Source organism: Sus scrofa, chromosome 1, assembly GCF_054392235.1.
Source record: "Sus scrofa isolate SSC_HxYL_T2T_F1_AM1 chromosome 1, Sscrofa_HxYL_maternal_Yorkshire_Landrace_v2.0, whole genome shotgun sequence".
NCBI classification, from domain to species: domain Eukaryota; kingdom Metazoa; phylum Chordata; class Mammalia; order Artiodactyla; family Suidae; genus Sus; species Sus scrofa.
The window spans coordinates 77,008,930-77,034,438 of NC_139383.1; the positions used below are offsets into that span (position 1 = coordinate 77,008,930).

The 25,509-nt window shown below is 40.6% G+C and overlaps 1 protein-coding gene and 1 long non-coding RNA gene across 2 annotated transcripts; both read left to right on the top strand.

Annotated features, from left to right (window-relative positions):
• The first annotated feature begins 547 nt into the window (after nt 1–547).
• On the top strand, nt 548–24,545 carry AMD1 (adenosylmethionine decarboxylase 1). The gene is made up of 9 exons (XM_003121345.7): nt 548–984; nt 17,408–17,494; nt 18,482–18,608; nt 19,621–19,723; nt 20,695–20,737; nt 20,834–20,978; nt 21,087–21,179; nt 21,260–21,415; nt 22,362–24,545. Exons 1-9 carry the CDS (start codon nt 875–877, stop codon nt 22,500–22,502), a joined length of 1,005 nt encoding a protein of 334 aa, XP_003121393.2. The 5' UTR covers nt 548–874; the 3' UTR covers nt 22,503–24,545.
• On the top strand, nt 10,630–15,307 carry LOC146406156 (uncharacterized). Its single transcript, XR_014807343.1, has 2 exons — nt 10,630–14,459; nt 15,199–15,307. It is a non-coding gene; the product is annotated as an uncharacterized LOC146406156 (long non-coding RNA).
• Nucleotides 24,546–25,509: the final 964 nt, after the last annotated feature.

A 25,509-nucleotide genomic window follows, 5' to 3' on the forward strand; every position in this document is an offset into this window, starting at 1 on the left:
CGCCTTCTAATTCGACCCTTGGCAACATGTGCGTCACGGACAAACGTGGAGTTTTAACGCCTGGCTTCGGTGGCCTTAGGGAAGTACACTTTAGAGAATGGCTGAGTACCTCAGCGATCGCGGCGAAGTGCACAGGATCAAAACCACCACGCCATCCCAGCAGTGGCCACCGCCCCCGCCGAACCCCGCCAACCCTCCAGAGGACCCACCCATGTTCCCCGCTAGCCAGTTGTTTTACGCAGCGCTACGCAGCCTTTCCTCACTCCGTCCCCGCTCTGCCACTCTCTCCACATTCGACCCCCGATTCCTAGTCCCCAGCCGGACAACAGAGTACCGTCTCCCGCCCAGGGGCCACCCCGAAATCGAACCGCAGGGACACGGGCCGCTCCCCGCGCTCCTCGCAGGCGGGCGGCTAGCCAGCCGCAAATGGGCGGCTGGTGATTGACAGGAGACTGGAGCTATGAGCCGCGGGGGAGGGACGTTACGTCACTTCCTGGCCTCTGGGGGTAGACGGAGTATATAAATTCCCGACTCACGCAGCGCCCTCGCTCCCACAGTATGGCCGGCGACATTAGCTAGCGCTCGCTCTACTCTCTCTAACGGGGAAACAGCGGACTACAAGAGACTGAGCTGTATCTGCCTCTATTTCCAACAGACTCACGTTCAACTTTCGCTCACACACACAAAAAAAAAAGCCGGGAAAATTTTATTAGCCCTTTTTTTAAAAAAGTTAATATAAAATTATAGCAAAAAAAGGAACCTGAACTTTAGTAACACAGCTGGAACAATCCGCAGCGGCGGCGGCAGCGGCGGGAGAAGAGATTTAATTTAGTTGATTTTCTGTGGTTGTTGGTTGTTCGCTAGTCTCACGGTGATGGAAGCTGCACATTTTTTCGAAGGGACCGAGAAGCTGCTGGAGGTTTGGTTCTCCAGGCAGCAGCCCGACGCAAATCAAGGATCTGGGGATCTTCGCACCATCCCAAGGTGGGTGCTCGGGGCTCTCGCCCACTGTCGGGTATGGGGTCTGTCGCCGCCTGGAAGGCAGTAGCCCTAGGCAGAGAGGGGGCGGGGGCTGGATTCCCGCAGCCTTCTGGTGGGGGCAGGTCCGTGGGCGGGGGTCGTTTTGTGGCCTTGGCCTGGGCCCCGGCGCCGGGGGGAGAGGCCAGGTCCACGCGGAGCCCGAGCCGGCTTCTCCCGCCACCGTTGCCCGGCCGGGCGCTGCCCGGGGGGAGGGGAGGAGGCCGGCGCCGCCGCGTGCTCAGGTAACGTCCCCGGCGCGGCGTGCGGGACGGCGTGCAGCGCCGCTCGGGGTGCTTTGGCTGCCCTCGCCTCCCGACTTCCCCCCCACCCGCCCCGGAGTAGGTTGTCGGGGCCCGGGGTGGGGTGCCTGGCGCCGGGGGGTGGGCGCGTGCTCCCTCCAGGCAGGTGTGGCTCGGCGGGCTTAGTCAGGCGCTAATTCGGGCGTGCCCGCCTCTGGAGTGGAAGAGGGAGGGAGCGGGTCGGGAACAGAGGAGGGAGGGGGCTGATCGGGAGTCGGACTCTTTCTCTCCGCTTGAGGCGGGAGGAGGGGGCCTGCCCGGGCAGAGGGGCTGGCGAGCAGGCCTCCCGCCCGCGGTCGGCGCTGGCAGCATGTGGCGCCCGGCCGGCGGGGATTGGGCGGGAGCAGTGGTGTCGCAGTGGCTGGGCCCCACCGCCGCCCTAACGCGCTCTGCACCAAGCCTTATCGGGGCGGCCTCTGGAGACGGCCGGGGAGCCCACCGAGGCTTACTTCCGAGTCTCGACCTTGGATTGTGTAGCCTGCTACCGAGTCACTGGGGTCCGCGCGAGATGCCGGGTGGAGTAAGGCTTGCGTACATTTACCAACTAAAGGCCCGTCCGAGCTCGGGCATAATACCTTTAATGCCTGAGCCTGCAAAGGAATCTGAGGCCTCAGCCTCCCACCCGGGCAGTCACGCGAGAGAGCTGAACTGTCGCGCAGAAAAAGAGCGGTCTTGCAGTGGTCTCGGTCCTGGCGCAGACGAGGGTATAGGCGACCCGGAAGGTGCCTGGGCCCGCTCTCCGCAGCGCTGGTTCCGCTAGGCACCCGTCGCCTTTCTAGGCTCCTCCGAGCACAAGTGCAGCGAGTGTGGCCGAGAGGCGGAGGAACCGGCGCGGCCGCTTCATTGAGAGGCAACGACCAATGAGCTCCTGGGCCCGACCGGGAGCCTGGCCCCAGGGTGTGGGCCAATGGGCGTTTCAGGAATGTTGGCTGCGCTCTCCGCCGTCTCTGACAAAAAGCGACTGGAGAAGAATCCAGGCGGACACGTGCTGCCGGGACTTTAGGGCAGTCTGTCTTGAAGGATTCTCCTGTAGGAAGGCATCGCGTTAGCTAAAATGTGACAGGTTTCATTTTTCAACCTTTGTGCGACACCTAAATTACCTTAATATAGCCCTCTGCTCTCAGCACTTCATATGTTTATCATAGAAAGCAGTTACTTATAAATATGGCAAAGCTTGGTGTTTCTTCCATTTTACGGATGGGGAAAACTCCCTGGTGTTGGTGATACGCCTTTGGTTAAATGCTTATGTTAGGATTATCTAGAAAATATTGTCAGGAAGAACTAATGAGTAAGAACTGTCTTATAAAATGAATAATTTTTCTCTTCTAGCTCTTTAAATATGTCAGTTTTATTTGTAAGTACATGTTCTTAATAAAGGGAAATGGGTTTTTCGTCCCTGCAGAAATGAGAAAATTTAAGCTTAGGCTTTTTTTGGTTGACTTCGCTGAATCAAGGAGAAGGAGAAGAGCTTATAGGGTGCAACTTGCTTTCTTCAGTTAGATGATTGAGAGCCATTTTTTTGTATATTCATCAGCTGAAACTGCTTCATTGTGGAGCTTAAAATAGTAGCAAAAGTTAAACCTTCAAGGACAGAATATTCCGTTTTGTTGAAATCGTGATTTAGGGCCATAAGCTTTGTAGACACTAAAATTCGTTAAATATTGTGAGTTTACTACCACGTTTCAGCTGTTATAAATAAAGCAAGTAAGAACATCTGGTGGATTTAACCGAGAGAAAGGTCCATTGGTAACTAACTTTCGAGGAACATTTTTACTTGTCAGGCAAAGATTTAACTGGTTAGGTTACTTACTAGGAAGTAAAAAAAAGTACCTGGAAAACTATATATGCCTGTTAAGTCACCTAAAATCAATGGCCTGCCCAGCAGGAATTACTGGCTTCTGGTCTCTGAGGAGGTGGGGTGCAGGCTTCAGAAACCAAAGAAGGATTATCAGTCATCTTGAAATGGTTAGTGCATGGCCTATGGGATGTATAGATTTAATTCAAACATCTCATAGCTAGCTGTTCGATGTTTCCTCATTTTTAAAATAGACGGTAATGGTACCTACCTCATAGGGTAATTGTGAGGATTAGTACTTATATTTTTCTTAATTAATGCATGTATTAATATATTGTATTAGTTGTGTGGGTTAATTCGTATATAGTACTTAAAAACTGACACATAGTAACCACTCTGTAAGTGTTAACATCTTTATCTTTGATTCTTTGCCTTTAAGGGGGGAACTTTTTTTTTTTTTTCCTTTTTTAAAAGCAAACCAGGATGGAGAGGAAAGGAAAATCTGCTAAGATTGTAGTCCAAAGGGTTGCTTGACATTAAAAGTTGCCCTAGCAGTTTGATAGGTGTTTATTCAAGTACGGGAGATGTCGAGTTTTAGAGTGCTTAGTGAAGTTAAACTTTAATTCTTCCATGGAATAATCAGTCTTTGGTAGCTTTGTTCTTATTTATTGATATAAATATTTGGAAACCAGAAAAATCCTTCCTAAGCCCTGGCCTCACATCCTCAGTAATTCCACTAAAATGCAAATAGACCAAAGTCATAATTTCATGACTTTTGTTAAGACATTAACAGACTGGAGTAAAATTAACTACATTGTTTATAAAGAAAACATAGCTAACTACTCTACTTCCTAAGAATGCAGAAAGGGTTAAGATGTCCCAAAAGGGCATCACTACAGATGCTAAAGACATTTAAAAGACAACAAGGATATTACGGGGAAGTTTGTAGAAAAATGCCTTTCCACATTGAATGCAAGAAGTTGAAAATTTTAATAGTTCTATGTAAATCATTATACAAATTGAATTAATCTTTAATCATCCCATAAAGGAAAATCTAGGTCCAGATGGTTACATTTGAGTGTTCTAACATTCAAGGGAAAAGTAATTATAGCCCATTTTCATACATTCTAATAGTAAATGGGGAACACACTTCACAGTTCCTTTTGGTGTTTGTATAATTTTGATATCAGACCCTGATAAGCTCTGAAGGAATCAGAGTTTTCATGCAATGCACTGCAGGTGGAAATGGAAAATAGTGTATGGACTTTGGAAAATAGTGTATGGACTTTGGAAAATGGTTAGTAAGTTAATATATCTGTTATGAGCCAGCCAGTCTAGTCCACTCATATATGTGCCCAAGTGAACAGGAAATGTGTCCACACAAAGACTTTTACATGAATTTCGTAACAGCTTTATTTTGTGATGGTCCGCAAATTGAGAACAGATCTCTCTTAATAGGTAAATGGATAAACAAATTATGATATATTCATACAATGGAATACTAAGTGATAAAAAATTGAGATATGCTGGAGAAAAAATAATAATAAGCCCCTCTAGGAAGTACTGTAAGATTTTATGTCAGTAAAACGAGAAAATGTATACTAATCTGACAGGCAGATCAGTGGTTGCCTGAGGATGGGAGTAAAGGAGAAGAATGGGATTACAGAGAGGCATGAGGGACTTTTTTTTAGAAGCGTGTGGTCACTGTCTTGTGATAGTTTCCCAGGTACACGTGTGTGTCAGAAATCTTGTAGGACTTCCTGCTGTGGTGCACCTGGTTAGGGATCTGATATTATCTCTGTGGCAACACAGGTTCATCTCCCCGCTAGGTGCATTGGGTTAAGGATCTGGCATTGCCATAGCTGCAAGTTAAAATTAAAAAAAATTTTAACAACAGATGCAGCCATTAAAAAAATCTTGTAGATAAAACAGTAAATGAAAAGATGGATAGAACTTGGAAGTTCTGTATAACACAAAATAAATGGGTGTGTGCCTCCAGTAAAGAGTTTGATCATTTCAGCGTAGTAACTTAGCTTTTCAATGCTTCTCAAGTTGTAGTGACTGAATTGCCTTACTCATAGAAATGTTAATCAGTCGAGTCATTGTTGGTATGTGTGTTGTATTATTGCTGCAAACCACATTGTGATTGCTGTCATAAAAGCCCTCCCTTCAGTGTATGTAAACCTAGCACTTAGCGTCTGTACTAAATCAACTTAGAATAATATATGCCCCCAGATTCTTTGTATAGTAACAACAGTGAATATGAATTTGGAGAGTTTGAAAAGCTGCTGAAATTGAAAAGCTTCTGCTGTCATCAGGTATCAAAAAGTACTTAATTGGAAGCATTGTGGGGTTTAAAGAACTTGTAACATGAAAACTATTCCAAAGACATGAACCAAAAGAAAAACCATAGGGCCATTTTGAAGGAAATATTCTGGAAGAACTGGAGAAAGTGGTAATCTGTCAAAGAAAACAACATAATAGGAAAAATGTATAAGGAAAACAACTTATCTTGTGAATACAGATATTTTGGGTTTTTTGAACTTTTTATCGGTGCATAACAAAATCATAATTATATCCTGAATTTTCACAAATTGATCACATTCATGTAACCAGCACTCAAATCTAAGGAATGTAACTAGCCAGCAGGCCCCTGTATACCTCTTTCCAGTTAAAACCTATCCCCCTCTCCACCTAAGGAAACCACTATCCTGACTTCTTAACATATAGCATAGATTAGTTTTCCCCCATTTTTGTGTGACACAGAATCATTTAGTATGTATTATGCCTCCTTTGGTCAACATTGTGTTTGAGGTTTCCTAGTTCATTTTTGATGCTGTGTCCACATACTAAATTTTATCCAATTTTACTGTTAATATGGGTATTTGAGTAATTTCCAGTTTGCTAGTATATATTGATGTGGATGCTATTGTAAGTATTGTAGTGAGCAATATGTATGCTTTCCTGCTAGAAATGCATACACTTAGGAATGGGATTGTAGGGTATGCGTATATATTTAGCATAAGGGTTCCAGTTCTTTATCTTCATCAGTACGTGTATTTTACTTACTTATATTTTAATTTTAGCTATTCTGAGTATATAGTAGTCTATTTCTCTTCAGACTAATGGAGATGAGCATCCTTTCATCTATCTTTATTCACCATTTGGCTATCTTGTGTGAAATACTTGCTTAGGTCTGCCTGTTTTCATTTTTGGATGACTTTTCAGTTTGTAGGAGTTCTTTATATTTTATGAATGGATTCTCTGTCCAAAATGTGTATTACAAATATTTTATGCCCTTTATGATTTCCTTTGTCTTTTTAGCTATTTCTTGAGCCGCTCCCACAGCATATGGAGGTTCCCAGGCTAGGGGTTGAATCGGAGCTGTAGCCACCGGCCTACACCAGAGCCACAGCAACGCGGGATCCGAGCCGCGTCTGCAACCTACACCACAGCTCACGGCAACGCCAGATCGTTAACCCACTGAGCAAGGGCAGGGACCGAACCCGCCACCTCATGGTTCCTAGTCGGATTCTCCCTCTTTTGTTTTTTTAATGATAGCTTTATAAACTGAAGCTCTTTGTTTTTTTTTTTTAATGGCTGCATGCAGCATTTGCAAGTTCCCAGGCCAGGGATCAAACCCCTATTTACCTCTACAGCAACTGGAGCCACTGCCATTGTATTCTTAACCTACCGGGCCACAGCAGAAACTCCAGAAGTTTTGTTTTGTTTTTTGGTAAGGCCGCACCTGTGGCATACGGAAGTTCCCAGGCGAGGTATCCATTCAGAGCTGTAGCTGCTGGCCTACACCACAGCTCATAATGTCATTGGATCCTTAACCCACTGAGTGAGGCCAGGGGTCAAACCCACATCCTCATGGATACTAGTTGAGTTCTTAACCTCCTGAGCCTCAACAGGAACTCCCAGAAGTTTATAATTTTAATGTGGTCCAATTTACCAGTATTTTCACCTTTAATAGTAATTTCTCTCTTATTTAAGATTAAGATATCTTTGCTTTTTCAGAGGTAATGAAGATGTTCTTTTTTTCCCTTCTAAATTTTGTTTTTACTTATCATATTTGGATCTGCAATCCATTTGGAATTGATTTTTTTTTTTTAATATGGTATGAGGGAATAGAATGCACTTGGCTTAGCTTTCCAAACTTTAACTTCAAGTCAAGCTGGAACCCCCTTTCTTTTAAACATTTCCCACTCCTGTACACCATTTAGTGGAATTTACCTTCAGTGTAATCTGAACAAATTACGTGATACTTGGAGTCTTTTACTAATTTCTCAAGGGAGACAAAAGGGGCACATTTGTTTTTAGCCACATAGGCAGCATGCAGAAGTTCCCAGGCCAGAATCAAACCTGCTTCACAGCAGAGGCAATGCCAGGTTCTAGGCCACCAAGCTTGTTTTTTTTTTTAACTTTAAATAATTTTTTTCTTTTTTCCATTATAGTTGGTTTACAGTGTTCTGTCAATTTTCTACTGTATAGCAAAGTGACCCAGTCACACATACATATTTACATTCTTTTTCTCACATTATCCTCCATCATGCTCCATCGTAAGTGACTAGATATAGTTCCCAGTGCTATACAACAGGATCTCATTGCTTATCTATTGCAAAGGCAATAGTTTGCATCTATTAATCCCAGATATAAGTGATACCATATGGTATTTGTCTTTCTCTTCCTGACTTCACTTAGTATGAGAGTCTCTAGTTCCATTCATGTTGTGGCAAATGGCATTACTTTGTTCTTTTTTATGGCTGAGTAGTAGTCCATTGTGTATATATACTACATCTTCTTAATCCATTCATCTGTCGATGGATATTTAGGTTGTTTCCATGTCTTGGCTATTGTGAATAGTGCTGCAGTGAACATAGGGGGTGCATGTGTCTTTTTCAAGGAAAGTTTTGTCCAGATATGTGCCCAAGAGTGGGACTGCTGGGTCATATGGTAGTTTTCTAAGGTACCTCCATACTGTTTTCCATAGTGGTACCAATTTACATGCCTACCAACAGTGCAGGAGGGTACCCTTTTCTTTTCTCCATACCCTCTCCAGTATTTGTTATGTGTGGACTTATTAATGTTGGCCATTCTGACTGGTGTGAGGTGGTATCTCATGGTAGTTTTGATTTGCATTTCTCTAATAATCAGGGATGTTGAGCATTTTTTCATGTGCTTGTTGGCCATCTGTATCCCTTCTTTGGAGAAATGTCTATTCAGGTCTTTTGCCCATTTTCGATTGGGTTGTTGGTTTCGGATTTTATTTTATTTTATTTGTCATTTTTTGTCTTTTTAGGGCCGCACTTGTAGCATGTGGAGGTTCCCAGGCTAGGGGTCTATTTGGAGCTACACTTGCCAGCCTATACCACAGCTCACAGCAATGCTGGATCCTTAACCAAACTGAGCGAGGCCAGGGATCAAACCCACACCCCCATGGTTCCTAGTCAGATTCATTTCTGCTGCACCAGGATGGGAACTCCTGGTTTTAAGAAAGTAAATCTTGTCTGGTATGGCTTCAGTTAAATAATACTAGTTAACAATATGTTGGAGAAAAGCAGTAGTCTAGACATCTAACTGAAGAAAGGACAGATGATCTAAAACGGACTTATTTCACACCGTATTTAAAATTGAAATGTGAAAGAAGGTATAATATATTAGGTTTAACTTGCAGTTTTCTCTGCTAAATGTTTCAAGTTTCAAATGATGTTGAATAGAAATAGGCCATTTTTGTCTACGTGCATAATGTCTTAGAGTTGCTGCACTAAAATTTTGGACCCAAACAAAAGCCTTTTTAATGAGAATGGCAGGTATGGGGAAACAGTCTGTAGAAAATAAGAAATTTTGGTAAGGAAAGATAGTCCGATCTTTCAGGACTCTAAAATTGTCTTTTCTTTTTGCTTTAGAATTCATCATAGGAGTTCCCCTCGTGGCTCAGTGGTTAACGAATCCGACTAGGAACCATGAGGTTGCAGGTTCCATCCCTGCCCTTGCTCAGTGGGTTAAGGATCCTGCGTTGCTGTGAGCTGTGGTATATATAGGTTGCAGACGCGGTTCGGATCCCTCGTTGCTGTGGCTCTGGCATAGGCTGGCGGCTACAGCTCCGATTCGACCCCTAGCCTGGGAACCTCCATATGCCGTGGGAGCGGCCCAAGAAAATGGCAAAAAAAAAAAAAGACTAAATAAATAAATAAATAAATGTTTAAAAAAAAAAAAGAATTCATCATAGACCTGAGCTATTCTTCGTAATGAGGTGGATTGATACAGGAAATTGTATTGTTGGAAGGTGAAGAGAATACATGGTAATTGTGGGAAGTTTAGAGGTGATTTTTTTTTTTTTTTTTTTTAACACCTGTAAGGTTAATGTTGGAAAAGACATGTAGGACTAGTGGCATGTTCTGCTAGTCTTTTCTCTCCTTCACTCAAATTTTGAGAAGTACACATTGAAAGTAGCAATGACTAAAAGTTTGAGGCGGAGAACTTAGTACTGTGTTTGTAGTTAACAGTACAGTCTGGTTGATTCCTTTGAACAAAAGATGAAAGCTTATTTTTCTGGATATCTGAATTAACCACCATACAAAGGCATTCTCAGAATTTAACTCCTGGTCAGCCTAGACTTTGCTAAAGAATAATCTGATGTTTTAGGATGGGTTTGACACAGACTACTACTACCACGTTGAGTAAGGTTTTAAGGTCTGAATATAATGTTACTCTCCATTAAACACTAATTTCCTCTCTTCTCTTTGCCTAGCCCTTAGTGATCACCTTTCTTTGATTTTGACTACTTTAGCTGCTTTGTATGAGTGTATGGGTACCTCATATAAGTAAAAACCTACAGTGTTCATCCTTTTGTGGCTGGCTTATTTCACTAAGCATAAAATCCTTAGATTCATCCACATTGAAGTATGTGATAGAAAATCCTATCCTATACTTATATCCTATAAGGCCACATAATCCATCATATGTATACATTACATTGTCTATCCATTAATCCCTTGATGGACATTTGGGTTGCTTCCTTCTCTTGACAGTTGTAAATAACAATGAACATGGATGTACAAATATCTCTTCAGATCCTGTTTTGAATGATTTTGTGTATATACCCAGGAGTGGGATTGCTGCTTCCTGTGGTAATTTTTAAGGAATGTCCATACTGTTTGCCATACTGGCTGCGCCATTTTATATTTTTGCCAGTAGTACACTGTGTTAAAATTTCTCTACATTCTTGCCAACACTTGTTCTTTCTTTTTTTTCTTTCTTTCTTTTTTTTTTTTTTGTCTTTTGCGGGCCGTATCCACAGCATATGGAGGTTCCCAAGCTAGGGGTCTAATCAGAGCTGTAGCCGCTGGCCTACACTATAGCCACAGCAACGCGGGATCCAAGCTGCATCTTCAACCTACACCACAGGTCATGGCAACACCGGATGCTTAACCCAATGAGCGAGGCCAGGGATCGAACCCACAACCTCATGGTTCCTAGTCAGATTCGTTAACCACTGAGCCACGATGGGAACTCCGGCATTTTTTTTATGATTAGTGGTGTGTTGAGCATCTTTAATTTTTTTAGTTACAGTTGATTTACAGTGTTTTATCAATTTTGAGCTTCTGTTTACATGCTTGTTGGCCATTCATATATATATCTTTGGAGGAGAGCTGTCTATTTAAGTTCTTTGCCCACTATTTAATTAGGTTATATGTTTTTGTTTCTTATATGTTCTGGATGTTCCCTCTTATCAGATACATGTTGTCTTTTCACTCTGTTGAGTATTTTCCTGTGATACACAAGTTATTAAGTTTGGTGTAGTCTCATTTTCCTGTTTTTGTCTTTGTTGCCTGTGCTTATTGGGTAATATCCAAGAAAGCATTGCCAAATCCAATGTCCTAAAGCTTTCCCCTATGATTTCTTCAAGGAGTTTTATAGTTTCCCATCTTAATTTAAATCTTTAATCCATTTTGAGTTGTATGGTATAAGGTAAGGGTCCGGTTTCATGCTTATTAGACCACAGACTAAGAAAACTTTAAATAGGAGAATATTTTTTAAAGTGGCAGACCCGCCATATTCCAGCCTGGGCTTTGTGGAGCGTGATGGCAGTTTGTCCTAGTCAGGAGAAAGGAGGAGAATGAGGAAGTAAGTCGAGATTCAGAGAGGCTAAACAGAGCTCTTTTTACAGGACTGTTAAGACATGAAGTTCAGAACTGGGAAGTTCTAACTCTGAGAAAGGTTCAAAATAGAGTAAGCAGTGTTCTATATGCTCGTGGATAACATTGTATTGACTTCTTCAGTTCCATGTCTGTCCCATCTTTCCTGCTCCTTGATTTATTCTTTTTTGAGACAGCAGTTCTCTTCTCCTAAGGTTGTTTCTGTAATCACCTGGCTGATACAGACCATCCACCTATGTTTCTATTAGGTGAGGAAGAGTTTGGTTGCAGAATTTATAACAATGATGAATGAGTACAAGAGCATTCTCTTTTTCATCATGATGGAAACAGCATACACTATCGCTAAGACCCTGGACAGAATGCTTGGAGCAGCTCTGAAGACTCTGAAAATCAGTAAATGTTAGGTACATTGGAGAAGGAAGCCAGAACTCAAAATATTACTGAAATAGCCAGGAGTTTCTGTTTCTTGGTTTTTGTTGGTGTTTTTTTTGTCCCCTCTGGTGTCTCCTGAGGTGGACTCAAGCTGCCAGAAACCCAGAACTGCACACAAACAGAGCTCTAAGAGAGGTCTTCTTTTTCTGGTATGCAAGGAAGGAAAGGAAGTGGGCCCCTTTGGGTTAGAGAAAATGTGGAAAACCCCTTTCTTGTTTTTGTAGTGCTTTGCTTTTTTCATATTCTCCCTGCCACAGCTCAGGCAATCCTATAGTAACTTGTGCAGAGTGGAGAAACTTAAAGCCTTGGCTTTCTAGCCACAGTACCAAGAAATGGGTCCTCTTTACCCATCTCTCCACACCCCATTGAGCCAGAGGTTATCATGGAGATTATGGGAAAGGTGAAGAAAGTAATCCCTTAATAACTTATATGAACACTCCTTAGCTATTTGTATATGGATCTGATGCTAAACAGCATATGAAAGGCTTTGAAAACTGACAGATCACCTCCCAGACTGGCCACTGGATGGCACATAGCAGGAAAGATCTGAATATCATAGCAATGGCTTTCATAACTCTGAAATGGCTTTCATAACTTCTGTAACCTATAGAAGTTGTGTAAAAATGAGAAGACTGGAGTTCTCTGGTGGCTCAGCCAGTTGCAGATCCAGTGTTGTCATTGCTATGGGTCTGGTCACTGCTGTGGTGCGGGTTTAGTCCCTGGCCTGGGAACTTCTTTATACTGTGGGTACAGGAAAAGCAAAACAAAAAAACCCAATTAAAACGTGTACGCCAATGTTCATTGCAGCACTATATACAATAGCCAAGACATGGAAAAAACCTAAATGTCCATCGACAGGAGTGAATAAAGAAGATGTGGTACATACACACAATGCAGTATTACTCAGCCATTGAAAGAAAAGAACTAGCATTTGCAGCAACATGGATGAACCTAGAAATTATCATGCTAAGTGAAGTCAGACAGTGAGACACCAACATCAAATGCTGTCACTTACATGTGGAATCTAAAAAAAGGACACAATGAATTTCTTCGCAGAACAGATACTGACTCACAGACTTTGAAAAACTTATGGTTTCCAAATAAGACAGGTTGGGGGACAGGGGGATGCGCTGGGATTGTTGGATGGAAATCCTATAAAATTAGATTGTGATGATCATTGTACAACTACAAATGTAATAAATTCATTGAGTAATAAAAGAAAGGTTACAAAATTTGGTTATGATCATTGTACAACTATAAATGTAATTGAGTAATTTTAAAAATGCTATAAAAAACAATTAAAAAGAACTGCTGGAGTTAAAAGTTTCCTGGATAGTCTTGAATTAAAATGACAGAAGAGTGGGTTAACCTGAAGGTAGATCAGTAGGAAGATTGAGACTGAAAATGAACAGATCCTGGTGGGACGAACCAAACGGGTTTTTTTGGTTTTTTTGGCCAGCATGGCATGCAGAAGTTCCCTGGTCAGGGATCGAACCCGAGCAACAGCAGTGACAACACCAAATCCTTAACTGCTATGCCATCAGGAAGCTCCTCAAAATCTGACATCGTGTGTTAGATTCCCAGAAAGAGGAGTGGGTTGCAGAAAAAAAATATTTTAGAAAGTAACCATGTCTAGGTAGGTTAAAACGAATGAGTTCTGTAACAGCTAAGATAGTGGGCAGTGAAATGAGTAGCCTTTGTTTGTGTAGATTAAAATAAGGTAGGGTTTCAGGAGTTCCTGCTGTAGTGCAGCAGGTTAAGGAATCCATTTTTGCCGTGGTTGTGGTGTTAAGTCACTCAGATTTGATACCTGGCCCAGGAACTTGGATTTTTTGGATGCAGCCAAAAAAATGAGATAGCATTTCAAGTGGAATATACTACTATATCTGTAGTTCGTTAACAGAATAACTCTGCTCAATGAATCTTTTGTTTTTTATCTTTTCAAGAACTCAGCCACTCTGTAAATACCCGAACTATTATGGTGACAAAACAGTAAAGGATCATGTAACAATTTGGATTTTTTTTAATTGAAAGCTATTTGATTTTCTAGCAAGTTTATAAGATCTAATCAGAAGAATTACTGAGATTCAGCAAATATTTGAGGGCCTGCTGTGAAGTGAGTTAGGCACCGAGGCTAGAAACCATAAAATTCATTTCTTATTGAGTAGTTACATGGAATGATTCTAGTGGAATTAAAACATGAATACCAAAATAGCCACACAACTAAAACACTTAGATAAGCCTTTTGAGTTTTGAGACCTTTTTAATGGCAGGTTTGATCTGGTAGGGGGTAGTGGGGTGACTTAGGTGGAAGAAGGAAGGTGGGGACAGGTTCTGGGTAGGGTGAAATCCATTCCAGCAGTACCCAGAACAAAGTTTATAGCTATTGTCTCTGCATAATTATAAGGTTCTCATTCACTCTGAAGTGGCTTGATTTGGATGATCAATTTTATGGTGCCCTATTTCTGGGAAGAGAGAACATGTTTGTGGGAAAACTCAGTGTGGCTGAAGTACAGAACATAGGGATAGGTTTAGTTTATCTATGTATCTGTCAGTACACTCTTTCTGTTTCAATTATTCTTCTGATTGTGTCTTTATCATAAAATGTGTCAGATGAGAAGGGAGATGACAGGAGATCTGAATATTAGATAATAGTTTTATTCTTTGGAGAGAGTAAAACAGGATTTATATGAAACAGGGAAGCAGGTATCATTGAGGCTGAAAACAGAATAAAAGCTTATGTTGAGTGTGGGATCCCTAGGCCTTTACTCTGTCTTGCTTAACAGAATCTTTTCTTTCTTTTTTTTTTTTTTTTTTTGCTTTTGAGGGCCGCACTTGCAGCATATGGAGGTTCCCAGGCTAGGGGACTAGTCGGAGCTACAGCTGCCGGCCTGTGCCACAGCAACACCAGATCCTTAACCCACTGATCAAAGCCAGGGATCGAACCCGAAACCTCATGGTTCCTAGTCGGATTCATTTCTGCTGCACCACATCAGGAATTCCTAATTTTATTTAATTAATTTATTTATTTAACAGAAATCTTAATGTGTGCTCCAGGCAAGAGAAAACACAAAAGGAGTTTACCAGTGAAACAGCCTAGATAGAGGCTCCATTAAACAAGCCCCATCTGTGTGCACAGAACTTCTGATTAAGGCTTAGCACCCTCTTTTTGGCCAAGGAACACTTAAAAAGAAATGCTGAAAGACGTTTGGGGGGAATGTTTAAAAGTCTTAACATCCTGTAGTTAACACTGCTTTATGATGTGAAAACTGTTAAGAGAATAAATCCAGGAGTTCCCGTCGTGGCGCAGTGGTTAACGAATCCGACTAGGAACCATGAGGTTGCAGGTTCGATCCCTGCCCTTGCTCAGTGGGTTAACGATCCGGCGTTGCCGTGAGCTGTGGTGTAGGTTGCAGACGCGGCTCAGATCCCGCGTTGCTGTGGCTCTGGTGTAGGCCGGTGGCTACAGCTCCGATTCAACCCCTAGCCTGGGAACCTCCATATGCCGAGGGAGCGGCCCAAGAAATAGCAACAACAACAACAACAAAAGACAAAAAGACAAAAGACAAAAAAAAAAAAAAAAAAAAAAGAATAAATCCTGGAGTTCGCCTGTGGTGCAGTGGGATTGTAATCAGCCTCAGTGGTGTCTCTGGAGCACTGGGATGCAGGTTTCATCCCTGGCCCTGAAATTCCATATGCCCTGGGGCAACCAAAAAAAGAAAGGAGTAAATAAATCTAAGGGCAGTCTAGAGTGCTTTTTTTTTTTTTTTTTTTGGTACCTATTTGATAAGCTAATAACTAAGCATTGCAGGAGTCACTTTGCAGTATACAGAAGAAGCGAAACCATTGTGCTGTGCACCTTAAACTTGTGCAGTGATGTATGTTGATTAAATCTGAATAAAACTGGGAAGGGGGAGTCAATATAAATAGTGACTAGAACTGAGAAGGAATGATTAAAGTGTCCAGCGGAGGAGTTCCCATCGTGGCACAGTGGAAATTAATCTGACTAGGAACTGTGAGGTTGTGGGTTCAGTCCTGGGCCTCTCTCAGTGGGTTGAGGATCTGGTGTTGCCATGAGCTGTGGTGTAGGTTGAAGACACGTGCTCAGATCCTGCATTGCTGTGGCTGTGGTGTAGGCCAGCAGCTGTAGCTCCAATTCGACCCCTAGCCTAGGAACTTCCATATGCCACAGGTGCAGCCCTTTAAAAAAGCAAAAAAAAAAAAAAAAAAAGTATTCGGCAGATAGAAGAGAGTGGTAAGAGTGGTAAATTCTAGTTGGGAAGTCAGTGGGTAACAACGTTTTTGCCTATAGCATTATTGAAAGAAGGTCTGAATTAGATCTCTAAAGAGATCCCTGTGCTCTAGACTTGTATTTGCTGCTTCTAATATTTATAGTGGGTATTTTTGCTATTTGCCTTCATATTCAGCTTTGTTTTTTTGCTTTTTTGGGCTGCACCACGGCATATGGAGGTTCCCAGGCTAGGGGTCAAGTGGAGCTGCAGCTGCCAGCCTACACCACAACCATAGCAACACAGGATATGAGCCGTATCTGTAACCTACACCACAGCTCACAGCAACACCAGATCCTTAACCCCACTGAGCAAGGCCAGGGATCATTCCTGCGTCCTCATGTTGCTGAGCCACAATGGGAACTCCCATATTCAGTATTTAAATTATTGTCTAGTAGGTAAATTCTGTGTGCACTTTGTGATTTATTCTTATCAGTCATGTGAAGTGGGTTTATTAAAGCAAGCCCAGGGGTGATTGTAGAAAACCTCACAAAGCAGAAAAGTAATAGATTCAATAAGAGCCCCATATTTTCCTTTAGGTCTGGCCATATTTCCCTTTTTGCACGAATGCATGTTATTTGTGGAATTGAAATATTATGAGTGCTGGAATGTTGTAAGCATTTTATAGAAATACGAAAGCCTTGTTACCTAAACAAGAGGATTAAAGCAATCTATACGTTTGTGTTACTCAGAACTAGGTGTTAATTGCAATTGTTTTTCCTTTGCTAGACAACAAATTGAACCATTTTTAAAAATTTGAAACAAACTGCAAAAACATGGCAGTCTAATGTGTATTTTCTTCTTCATATAAACTTTTAGCACCTTTTTAAAAAAAGTAATTGTTAGCTTTTTTTTTTTAAGTTGCTTGGTGGGAATTCCCGTCATGGGTTAGTGGAAACCAATCTGACTAGCATCCATGAGGGCACAGGTTTGATCCCTAGCAGTGCTCAGTGGGTTAAGGATCCAGCGTTTCTGTGGCTGTGGTGTAGGCTGGCAGCTGTAGCTCCATTTAGACCCCTAGCCTGGGAACCTCCATGTGCCACATGGGCAAAAGAGCTTCTGCCTTCCGACTGGTCATCCAATTGCCCATTGATTGGGCCAATATCTTCTTCGTCGCTCAGCGGAAGCTTATACAACTAGAAACCATGCATGTGTGGATTCGATCCCTGGCCTCGCTCAGTGGGTCAGGAGTCCAGGCATTGCTGTGAGCTTTGGTGTGGGCCAGCAGCAACTGTAGCTCCAGTTAAACCCCTAGCCTGAAAACTCCATATGCTGTGGATGTGGTACTAAAAAAAAAAAGTCTGTGGTCTTAAATCTTGGGGAACTTTTAAGTTAGGAGCTTTGTAATTTTTGAGAGTATGCAAGCACTGTTGTGAATTAATTATCCTCTTTTCGGTTAAATAATAGATCCGAATGGGACATACTTTTGAAGGATGTGCAATGTTCAATCATAAGTGTGACAAAAACTGACAAGCAGGAAGCTTATGTACTCAGGTGAGTCCTATAAAACAAGCGTTGGCTAACAGATTTCAGTCTGGATCTTGGTTCTATAATTGTTTTTACCTTGTCTTGAAAAATATGTAAAATGAAATGTTTACTTAGGTGTCCCTAGGTAGTAGGGTAGTTGGTTTTGGAAGTCTTACCTAATAGCTCTTTGGGATGCTTGTCATTATTAATTACCTCCTTAAAGTCAGCAGGAAGCATCTGTAAAGGAGAGTTTGTTAAATGTCACTGTTGCTTTGTCCTCAGTCTCTGATACAGGTCTTCCTTACTAGTTTATACCTTTTTTTTTCTTTTTTTATTAGTTTATACCACTTAGAACTTCTGGCAAAATGAAAATTAGCTTCACCATACAAATAAAATTGCTGTATATAAGAGAAGAAAGCCATATAACCTTTTTTATAAGTACAGGGTTAACTTACTGAATTCTTATAATGGGCCTCGGGGCTACTGTATTGAACAAAGTGCATGAGGCGCCTGCTTTTTCTAAGCTTGTGTTTGGCAAATACAGATGTTTCAAATGCGTATTATGTTCCAGGCCCTAGGGATATAATGGTGAGTAAGAACAAACATTCCTTTCCTCATGGAGCTTATTATCTAGTGAAAAGTAATGAGATGGTTACAGAAATACATGTGAGAGTGGGCGGTCCAAGATGAGGTAGAGTATGAACTTAGTAAATGTCCCAGGATAGGTTAGGTAAGAGGAAAAGTTGGCTAGTAAAAGAGGGTTTGTGTAATGAGCTAATATGCTTTTTACCTAAGTCAAGTTCTATTTTTGTGGGATTCTAGAACCTTACACTGATTTTTATGTAATAGGAAGAATACTACGGTACATTACTTGCTTTCTTGAGACCGTAACATTTAAAATTACTAGCCCCACATTTACATTGTACACAATAGCCTAGTAATAGATGAAGCATCTCAGTAGTACATAACCATTGTTACAATGTTTTGACTTTTTTTTTTTTTTTTTAATTGCAGTGAGAGTAGCATGTTTGTCTCCAAGAGACGTTTCATTTTGAAGACATGTGGTACCACCCTCTTGCTGAAAGCACTGGTTCCCCTGTTGAAACTTGCTAGGGATTACAGTGGGTTTGACTCAATTCAAGTAAGTAATCAAAAAGCATTATTTATCCTTTTAGGAGTGTTGGCATAAATGTTAGTGTTCAGTAATGTGCCTGGTAAATAAATTTGTGTACTTCTTCCGTTGTAATGGGTAAGGGCACTCGCTGTGGGAGGAAGAGTGCCTGCTGCTGCTCATGAATGGCAGAAAATATGGAGGAGCCAGAGGATGAGTTGAGATAAAACTCAAGTGGGAGAAAGAAAAAAACAAACATTTCAATAGTTAATACTTTAGTATTATTACTACGGGGGTTGGAAACACTTAAAAAGAGAAAACAAGAAAAATTATCCGGTCATCATAATAAAGAATCGATTATGTTAAAGAGCAATAGTTTCATTCTGATGGCATTCAAGAGTTATACTTAGGGCATAATTGTTCTGATAAGCAGGTGTTAAATTTTAATATTTTACTTAACTAAGGAAAGGGTAGCTGTTATTAGGACCTAAAATAGTTTTTGTTAATTGTTGATTCCTCAAAGACATACAGATTTTGCAGTATGTTCTTAACTTTTGGATCACTGTTGCAAAACTAAATATGCACAGTTTTGTGTTCTCCCACAGAATTTTTGCTTATGTGCCTGTTTTAAAACAGATTAGGAATTTCAGCTCTAGAAATATTGTACTTTGTCTTTACAGGTTGTTATGACCAATCATCAGTAGATCGGGCATTTTGTAGTTTCTAGAAATTCACTGGCACAGTCTACATTCTGTTGAGACTCTTCATCCACAACTAAAAAAACAACTTGTGCTCTATATAACATTAAGTCATTGGTATTGTCTGAAACCCTGCTCTTTGACACAGTGGACCTTCACTTTTTGTTTGCCAGCAAGTTACTACACATCTTTTAAGTATATTAAAGAAAAAACACTATGTTAAGTGTCATTGGGGAAAGTGTTGGTAGAGATAGTTTTGGTTTAGATGTGTATATATAGGAAATAGTTGATAGTCTTCGGAAAGGTGATAGAATTCTGTATATGAAGTTATCTGTCTTTTTTAGAGCTTCTTTTATTCTCGTAAGAATTTCATGAAGCCTTCTCACCAAGGGTACCCACACCGGAATTTCCAGGAAGAAATAGAGTTTCTTAATGCAATTTTCCCAAGTAAGTTGAAATAGAATTGAATCCTTTCTTAAAGTTAGAGGATATATCATTTCAAAGAAAGATTTTTTATACATGTGCACATATATGTATTCCTGTGTATCAAGTGTAGCCCATTATATATTTAAGATAAATGTCTCAGCATAGCTTATTAAAAATTTTAGAATATGTGTGTTAAGTGTTGTTGAAATGATTGGGGGAAAATCAGAGAACTGATCACCTGCATCTAGCTTAGTGGTTATGATGGCTGTGATCCCTTCATCTAGAAAAATAAGCATAGATCATGCTGTCCCTTCAACTAAATTGGCGAGATTTTCTTCCATCCATTTACTAAACATTTATTTATAGATCTTCCTTTTTGAGCTTCCAAGGACAGGGAACTAAAAGTTTTCTCATCTAATTCCCTTATATCCTAGATGAGGCTGAAAACCTAAGATTTTTTTTTTTTGTCCCCTCACCTGTGGCATGTGGAAGTTGCCTGACCAGGGATTGAACTTTCTCCAACCCAGAGCTGCCACAGTGACGGCCAGTCCTTTAACGTGTTGCACCACAAAGGAACTCCAGCCTTAGATTATTTTAATAACTTGGTATAAAGTCAACTCATGGATGATTTTCAAAGAAAGATCAGATTTCTATCGTTCAATTCTTATCTCTCTACTAATATGAAACTGTACTAGGCTATTTATTTACTGTGTTGAATGTTTTGAAGACACCATGGAAGAAAGAATGTATTATGTAAAATAACTTGTATTTACTTGGGAGAGTAGATAAATGGGTGACCAAATTCCATTTCCTTGTGGAGTTTTAGGGGAGAAGTAAACCATAGGTTTCTCAGCACTGTTTAGACAGACTCACTGGCTTAAGTGCATCTCTAAATGACATCAGTAAGATTTTATTTAAAAGGTGCGCGGGGGATCCTGCCTATGTGCCATCAGATGGATCTGTTAAATTTATTTTACATTCTCCTTAAACAGATGGAGCAGCATATTGTATGGGACGTATGAATTCTGACTGTTGGTATGTTGGACACAATTTCATCAATGTTTTGTTCTAAGATTTTCTTTAAATTTCTGCTTGTCATTTTTTAGAAATAATTTTGTATTTTTGTTATAGGTACTTGTATACTCTGGATTTCCCAGAGAGTCGAGTAATCAATCAGCCAGATCAAACCTTGGAAATTCTGATGAGTGAGCTTGACCCAGCAGTTATGGACCAGTTCTACATGAAAGATGGTGTTACTGCAAAGGATGTCACTCGTGTAAGCATTCTCAATACTAATGCTGCCTTTTGCTTGGTGACTAAATGTTCTAACTTATTCCCTGTTTATTTTTCAAATTTATGATTCAGTCTTTTGCTTTTTTTCTAGGAGAGTGGAATTCGTGACCTGATACCAGGTTCTGTCATTGATGCCACACTGTTCAATCCTTGTGGGTATTCGATGAATGGAATGAAATCGGATGTAAGTACTAATGTCTTGCTTAATAATTTAAATATTTGAGTGTACCCTTTCCGTTATTAACCCAGAACTCTTTCTCTAAGGGAACTTATTGGACTATTCACATCACTCCAGAACCAGAATTTTCTTATGTTAGCTTTGAAACAAACTTAAGTCAGACCTCCTATGATGACCTGATCAGGAAAGTGGTGGAAGTCTTCAAGCCAGGAAAATTTGTGACCACCCTGTTTGTAAATCAGGTAATGTGTTTTATTACCTACAGTAAAATCTTAGGAACGTAAGGATAGTGACATGTGTCATACAGTGTATTTTGATATGGCGCATAATCAGTCAGTTATCCAGAGGTACTACTAATTGAGGTTTTTGGTAGATGGAGAAGCTTTGTGTGTGTTTCATTAGACTTCTCTTGGTTCTTGTTTTATGTCTAACCCAGTTCAGGGGCTCCTCTTGTCCTGTTTATTTTCCCTGTTGACAGGCCTTGGGGCGATGGTGCTGGGGGACATACGGTGTCATTTCATCTAGCCAATAAGAAGACACAGATAAAATATTTTAGTGGGGGGCTCCCATTGTGGCACAGTGGAAACAAATCCCACCAGTATCCATGAGGACTCAGGTTTGATCCCTGGCCCCAGTGAGTGGGTCAGGGATCTAGCGTTGCCGTGAGCTGTAGTGTAGTTTGCTAACGAGGCTCCCATCCCAAATTGCTGTGGTTGTGGTGGAGGCCACCAGCTGTAGCTCCAATTAGACCCATGGCTGGGAACTTCCATATGCAGCAGGTGCTGTCCTAAAAAGCAAAAAAAAAATAAAAGTAGGGAGTTCTCATCGTGTCTCAAGGAAAATGAATCTGACTAGTATCCATGAGGACGCAGGTTTGATCCCTGGCCCTCCTCAGTGGGTAAAGGATTTGGTGTTGCCATGAGCCGTGGGGTAGGTCGTAGACGCAGTTCGGATCCCGCATTGCTCTGGCTGTGGTGTAGGCCAATGGCTACAGCTCCAATTCACCTTCTAGCCTGGCAACGTCCATATGCTGCAGGTGTGGCCCTAAAAATACAAAAGAAAAAAAAGGAAAGAAAAAATATTTTAGTGACTAAGATAGTAGCCTCAAATATTTATTGCCTGATTACTCTGTTTGAGAATACTTCTGCAAATTGGGAGCACTAATGGTTAATTTAATTTTTTCCCCAGAGTTCTAAATGTCGCACCGTGCTTTCTTCACCCCAGAAGATTGAAGGTTTTAAACGTCTTGATTGCCAGAGTGCTATGTTCAATGATTACAATTTTGTTTTTACCAGTTTTGCTAAGAAGCAGCAACAACAGCAGAGTTGATTAAGAAAAATGAAGAAAAAACGCAAAAAGAGAACACACATAGAAGAAGGTGGTGGCTGCTTTTTAGATACTGATACCAGGGGCCATGCTTTCCATAACCACCACCTTGTAGTTGCAGAAAGCCCTAGATGTAATGATAGTGTAATCATTTTGAATTGTATGCATTATTATATCAAGGAGTTAGATATCTTGCATGAATGCTCTCTTCTGTGTTTAGGTATCCTATGCCACTCTTGCTGTGAAATTGAAGTGCATGTAGAAAAAACCTTTTACTGTATGAAACTTTACAACACTTGTGAAAACAATTCAATTTGGTTTACGCACAGTGTAATATTTCTCCAGGTTTCATCCAAAATTCCCCACAGACAAGGCTTTCGTCCTCATTAGGTGTTGGCCTCAGCCTAGCCATCTGGGACTGTTCTATAAAATTGCTGCCAGGATTTTACATCCACCTTACCTCCACTTTCTAGAACATACTCTACTAATGTTATCAGAACCAATTTCTACTTCATACAGATGTTTTTGCAACAGCAGTTAAAGTTTTCCTTCCACAAGTCAAGTCCTCTAATGATTGCAGTTATCCATTTTGTGCGTTACTATTTTAACATTGCTTCCTAAACTTGTATTATTTTAATTGATTCGTTCCTCTCCATGGTATCTCCCCTCCCAACCACACCCCCTCAGTAAAGCAATACACTATTACACTGTGGGTTTATGCTATTCTTATACCCCAGAGGGGGGAGGAGGGGATAGAGCCTGGGCTTCATTTTCTTTTAAGGTCAGGGGAGTTTGGCCTTTTCATAAGAATGAGCTCTTTTGGAGAAAGTAACAAAAATAAGGTCATATCAATGAGGAAAGAAGACATAGATTGATGCTAGGGAATATTGGCAGAACTGAATAGAAATCACATGCCATTCTGTAGCTCTCATGCCCACCCCATTAAATGAGATTACCTTCTCAGGAGTACCATGCCTTTACTAACTGGCTAAGTGGTAGTGTAAAAGAATTATTATCAATATACTGTATTTATTAGGAGTTTTAAGATAAAGGTTGTGTTGGATTCAACAAATCAGATAAGCTCAGATGATTCACGTTAACTTTATTTTTGCAGCCATTTCCACTAATTTCTATTAATGATATGCCATAAACTTTGGTTCAAAGCAAAATCAATGTCTTTGCCGTCTTGTGACTTCGATGCATGTGATAGTCTAAGAGTTCCTCTTACTGGTGTTCTTTTCACTGTGGTTTCATGAGAGCAAGTGAAACTGCCTAGAATGAGAACTGTTCGGGTTATTCAGACATACTCAGTGAAGCAGACATAACAAAATTCCAAAATGGTCAATGGGAAAATGACTAGAAATACAGACTGAAAAGAGTTGGCATCTTTTAGATATATTTGCAAAACACTGATATTTAGGCAGCTGAGAAAAGAACAAAGTTGATTTAATTTTGTATTTCTTTTTGTCCTCAAACAAAATTTTTAATTCTCTCTGGATTGATGCAGTGATGTTTTTGTTCCTTCCGTATTTATAAATGACACTTTTTTTTAGTGTTTTTGAACATAAAATCTACTTGGTTTGAAATCAAGTGGTTGGAACACTTGACTTTATTTTAAGCACGTTGTTGATTCAAAGTTTCATTGAAGAAGCTTTCAATCAATGGGTCAGTCTGATTCTGTAATTAGCACACAGTACCTAATGTTTTGGTGCTATTATGAGGACCAATGCTCAAAAGTGGATTTTGTTCTTGAACAGCGTCCCAGTAGATTTGATGACATTTGTTGGCTTGAGGTCTGATTTTTTTCCCCCCCAATAGATTTAAGATTTCTATTTAAGGTTGAAAAACTGCACAAATTTGTACGGAACAAAGCCTAGAAAAATGAAAACTATAGATTGAATAGTAATTTAAATTAATCCTAGTATGTATGATAGAGGAGGGAAAATTTTGGTGCCATAATTTCTCTCTTCATGGTGTTGGACTTAAATCAGTTGAAATGTATTTCTGTACCACAATTTAAGCTTCAATAAAAGTTTGCTTAATTCATTGTCTAGTGACATTCAGAAAGTTTTCTGTTGATGTACTTTTATTTATTTATTTTGGTTTTGTCTTTTTAGGTCCGCTCCCATGGCATATGTAAGTTCCCAGGCTAGGGGTCAAATCAGAGCTGCAGCTGCTGGCCTACACCACAGCCACAGCAACTCAGGCCAGGCACAGTGGATTAAGGACCCGGCGATGCCACAACTGTGGCTTAGGTCACCACTGCGGCTCAAATCTGATCCCTGGCCTGGAAACTCAGTATGCCACAGGGCCGCCAAAAATGGGAAAAAATTGTCCAAAATTTGAGTAAAAAAGGGTTGATAAGTGAATCAACTATAATGAAAAATATTAAAAATACATACAAAATCCAAAAACCAACAACAAAAACATTTGATCTAAAAGCAAGATGTTATATATGTGTGCTATACCTATAACACCAAATTCTTATACAGGAACAGGTGAGTTTGGCATACAGTAATGAGCAGTAGTATAAAAGTTTGGAGAGGTTTAACCAGGTCTGTCTGTCTGCTGAGTAGTACTCCATCCCATGAATATACCACAATTTGTTTAGCTATTCTCCTCTTAACATTTTGTTGGCTCCCAATTTTTGGCAAATGAGTTTGGCTCTTTTTATTAATGAGATATAAAACTTTACTTTGGATACAGTTTCTTTCTTTAGTGTTTAGCAAGTATTTTATCCTAGTCTAGCTCCTAAATGTGCCAAATAAAAGTTTATCAAATTTTTTAATCAATTTTTTCTTTCCTTTTTTTGGCCACACCCGTGGCATATGGAAGTTCCTGGGCCAGGGATCAAATCTAAGCCGAAGCTGTGACCTGGGCCACGGTGTCCAATTTATCAACTGTTTAAGTGGGATCATTTCTGTCTGAATCGGGCTTCCTTCACATTGTGATGGTGGTATTGTTTTCTTGTAAAAGCCTTGTAATTTTTGGCTTTTACAGCTGTGATCCA

What these genes read in the sequence shown, in the direction of transcription:
- AMD1 (XM_003121345.7), top strand. Translation starts at nt 875, where the DNA reads ATGGAAGCTGCACATTTTTTCGAAGGGACCGAGAAGCTGCTGGAGGTT. An exon ending in CGTATGAATTCTGACTGTTG is followed by an intron (nt 20,738 to 20,833) that starts GTATGTTGGACA and finishes TTTTTGTTATAG; the next exon opens with GTACTTGTATACTCTGGATT. An exon ending in TGAATGGAATGAAATCGGAT is followed by an intron (nt 21,180 to 21,259) that starts GTAAGTACTAAT and finishes TCTTTCTCTAAG; the next exon opens with GGAACTTATTGGACTATTCA.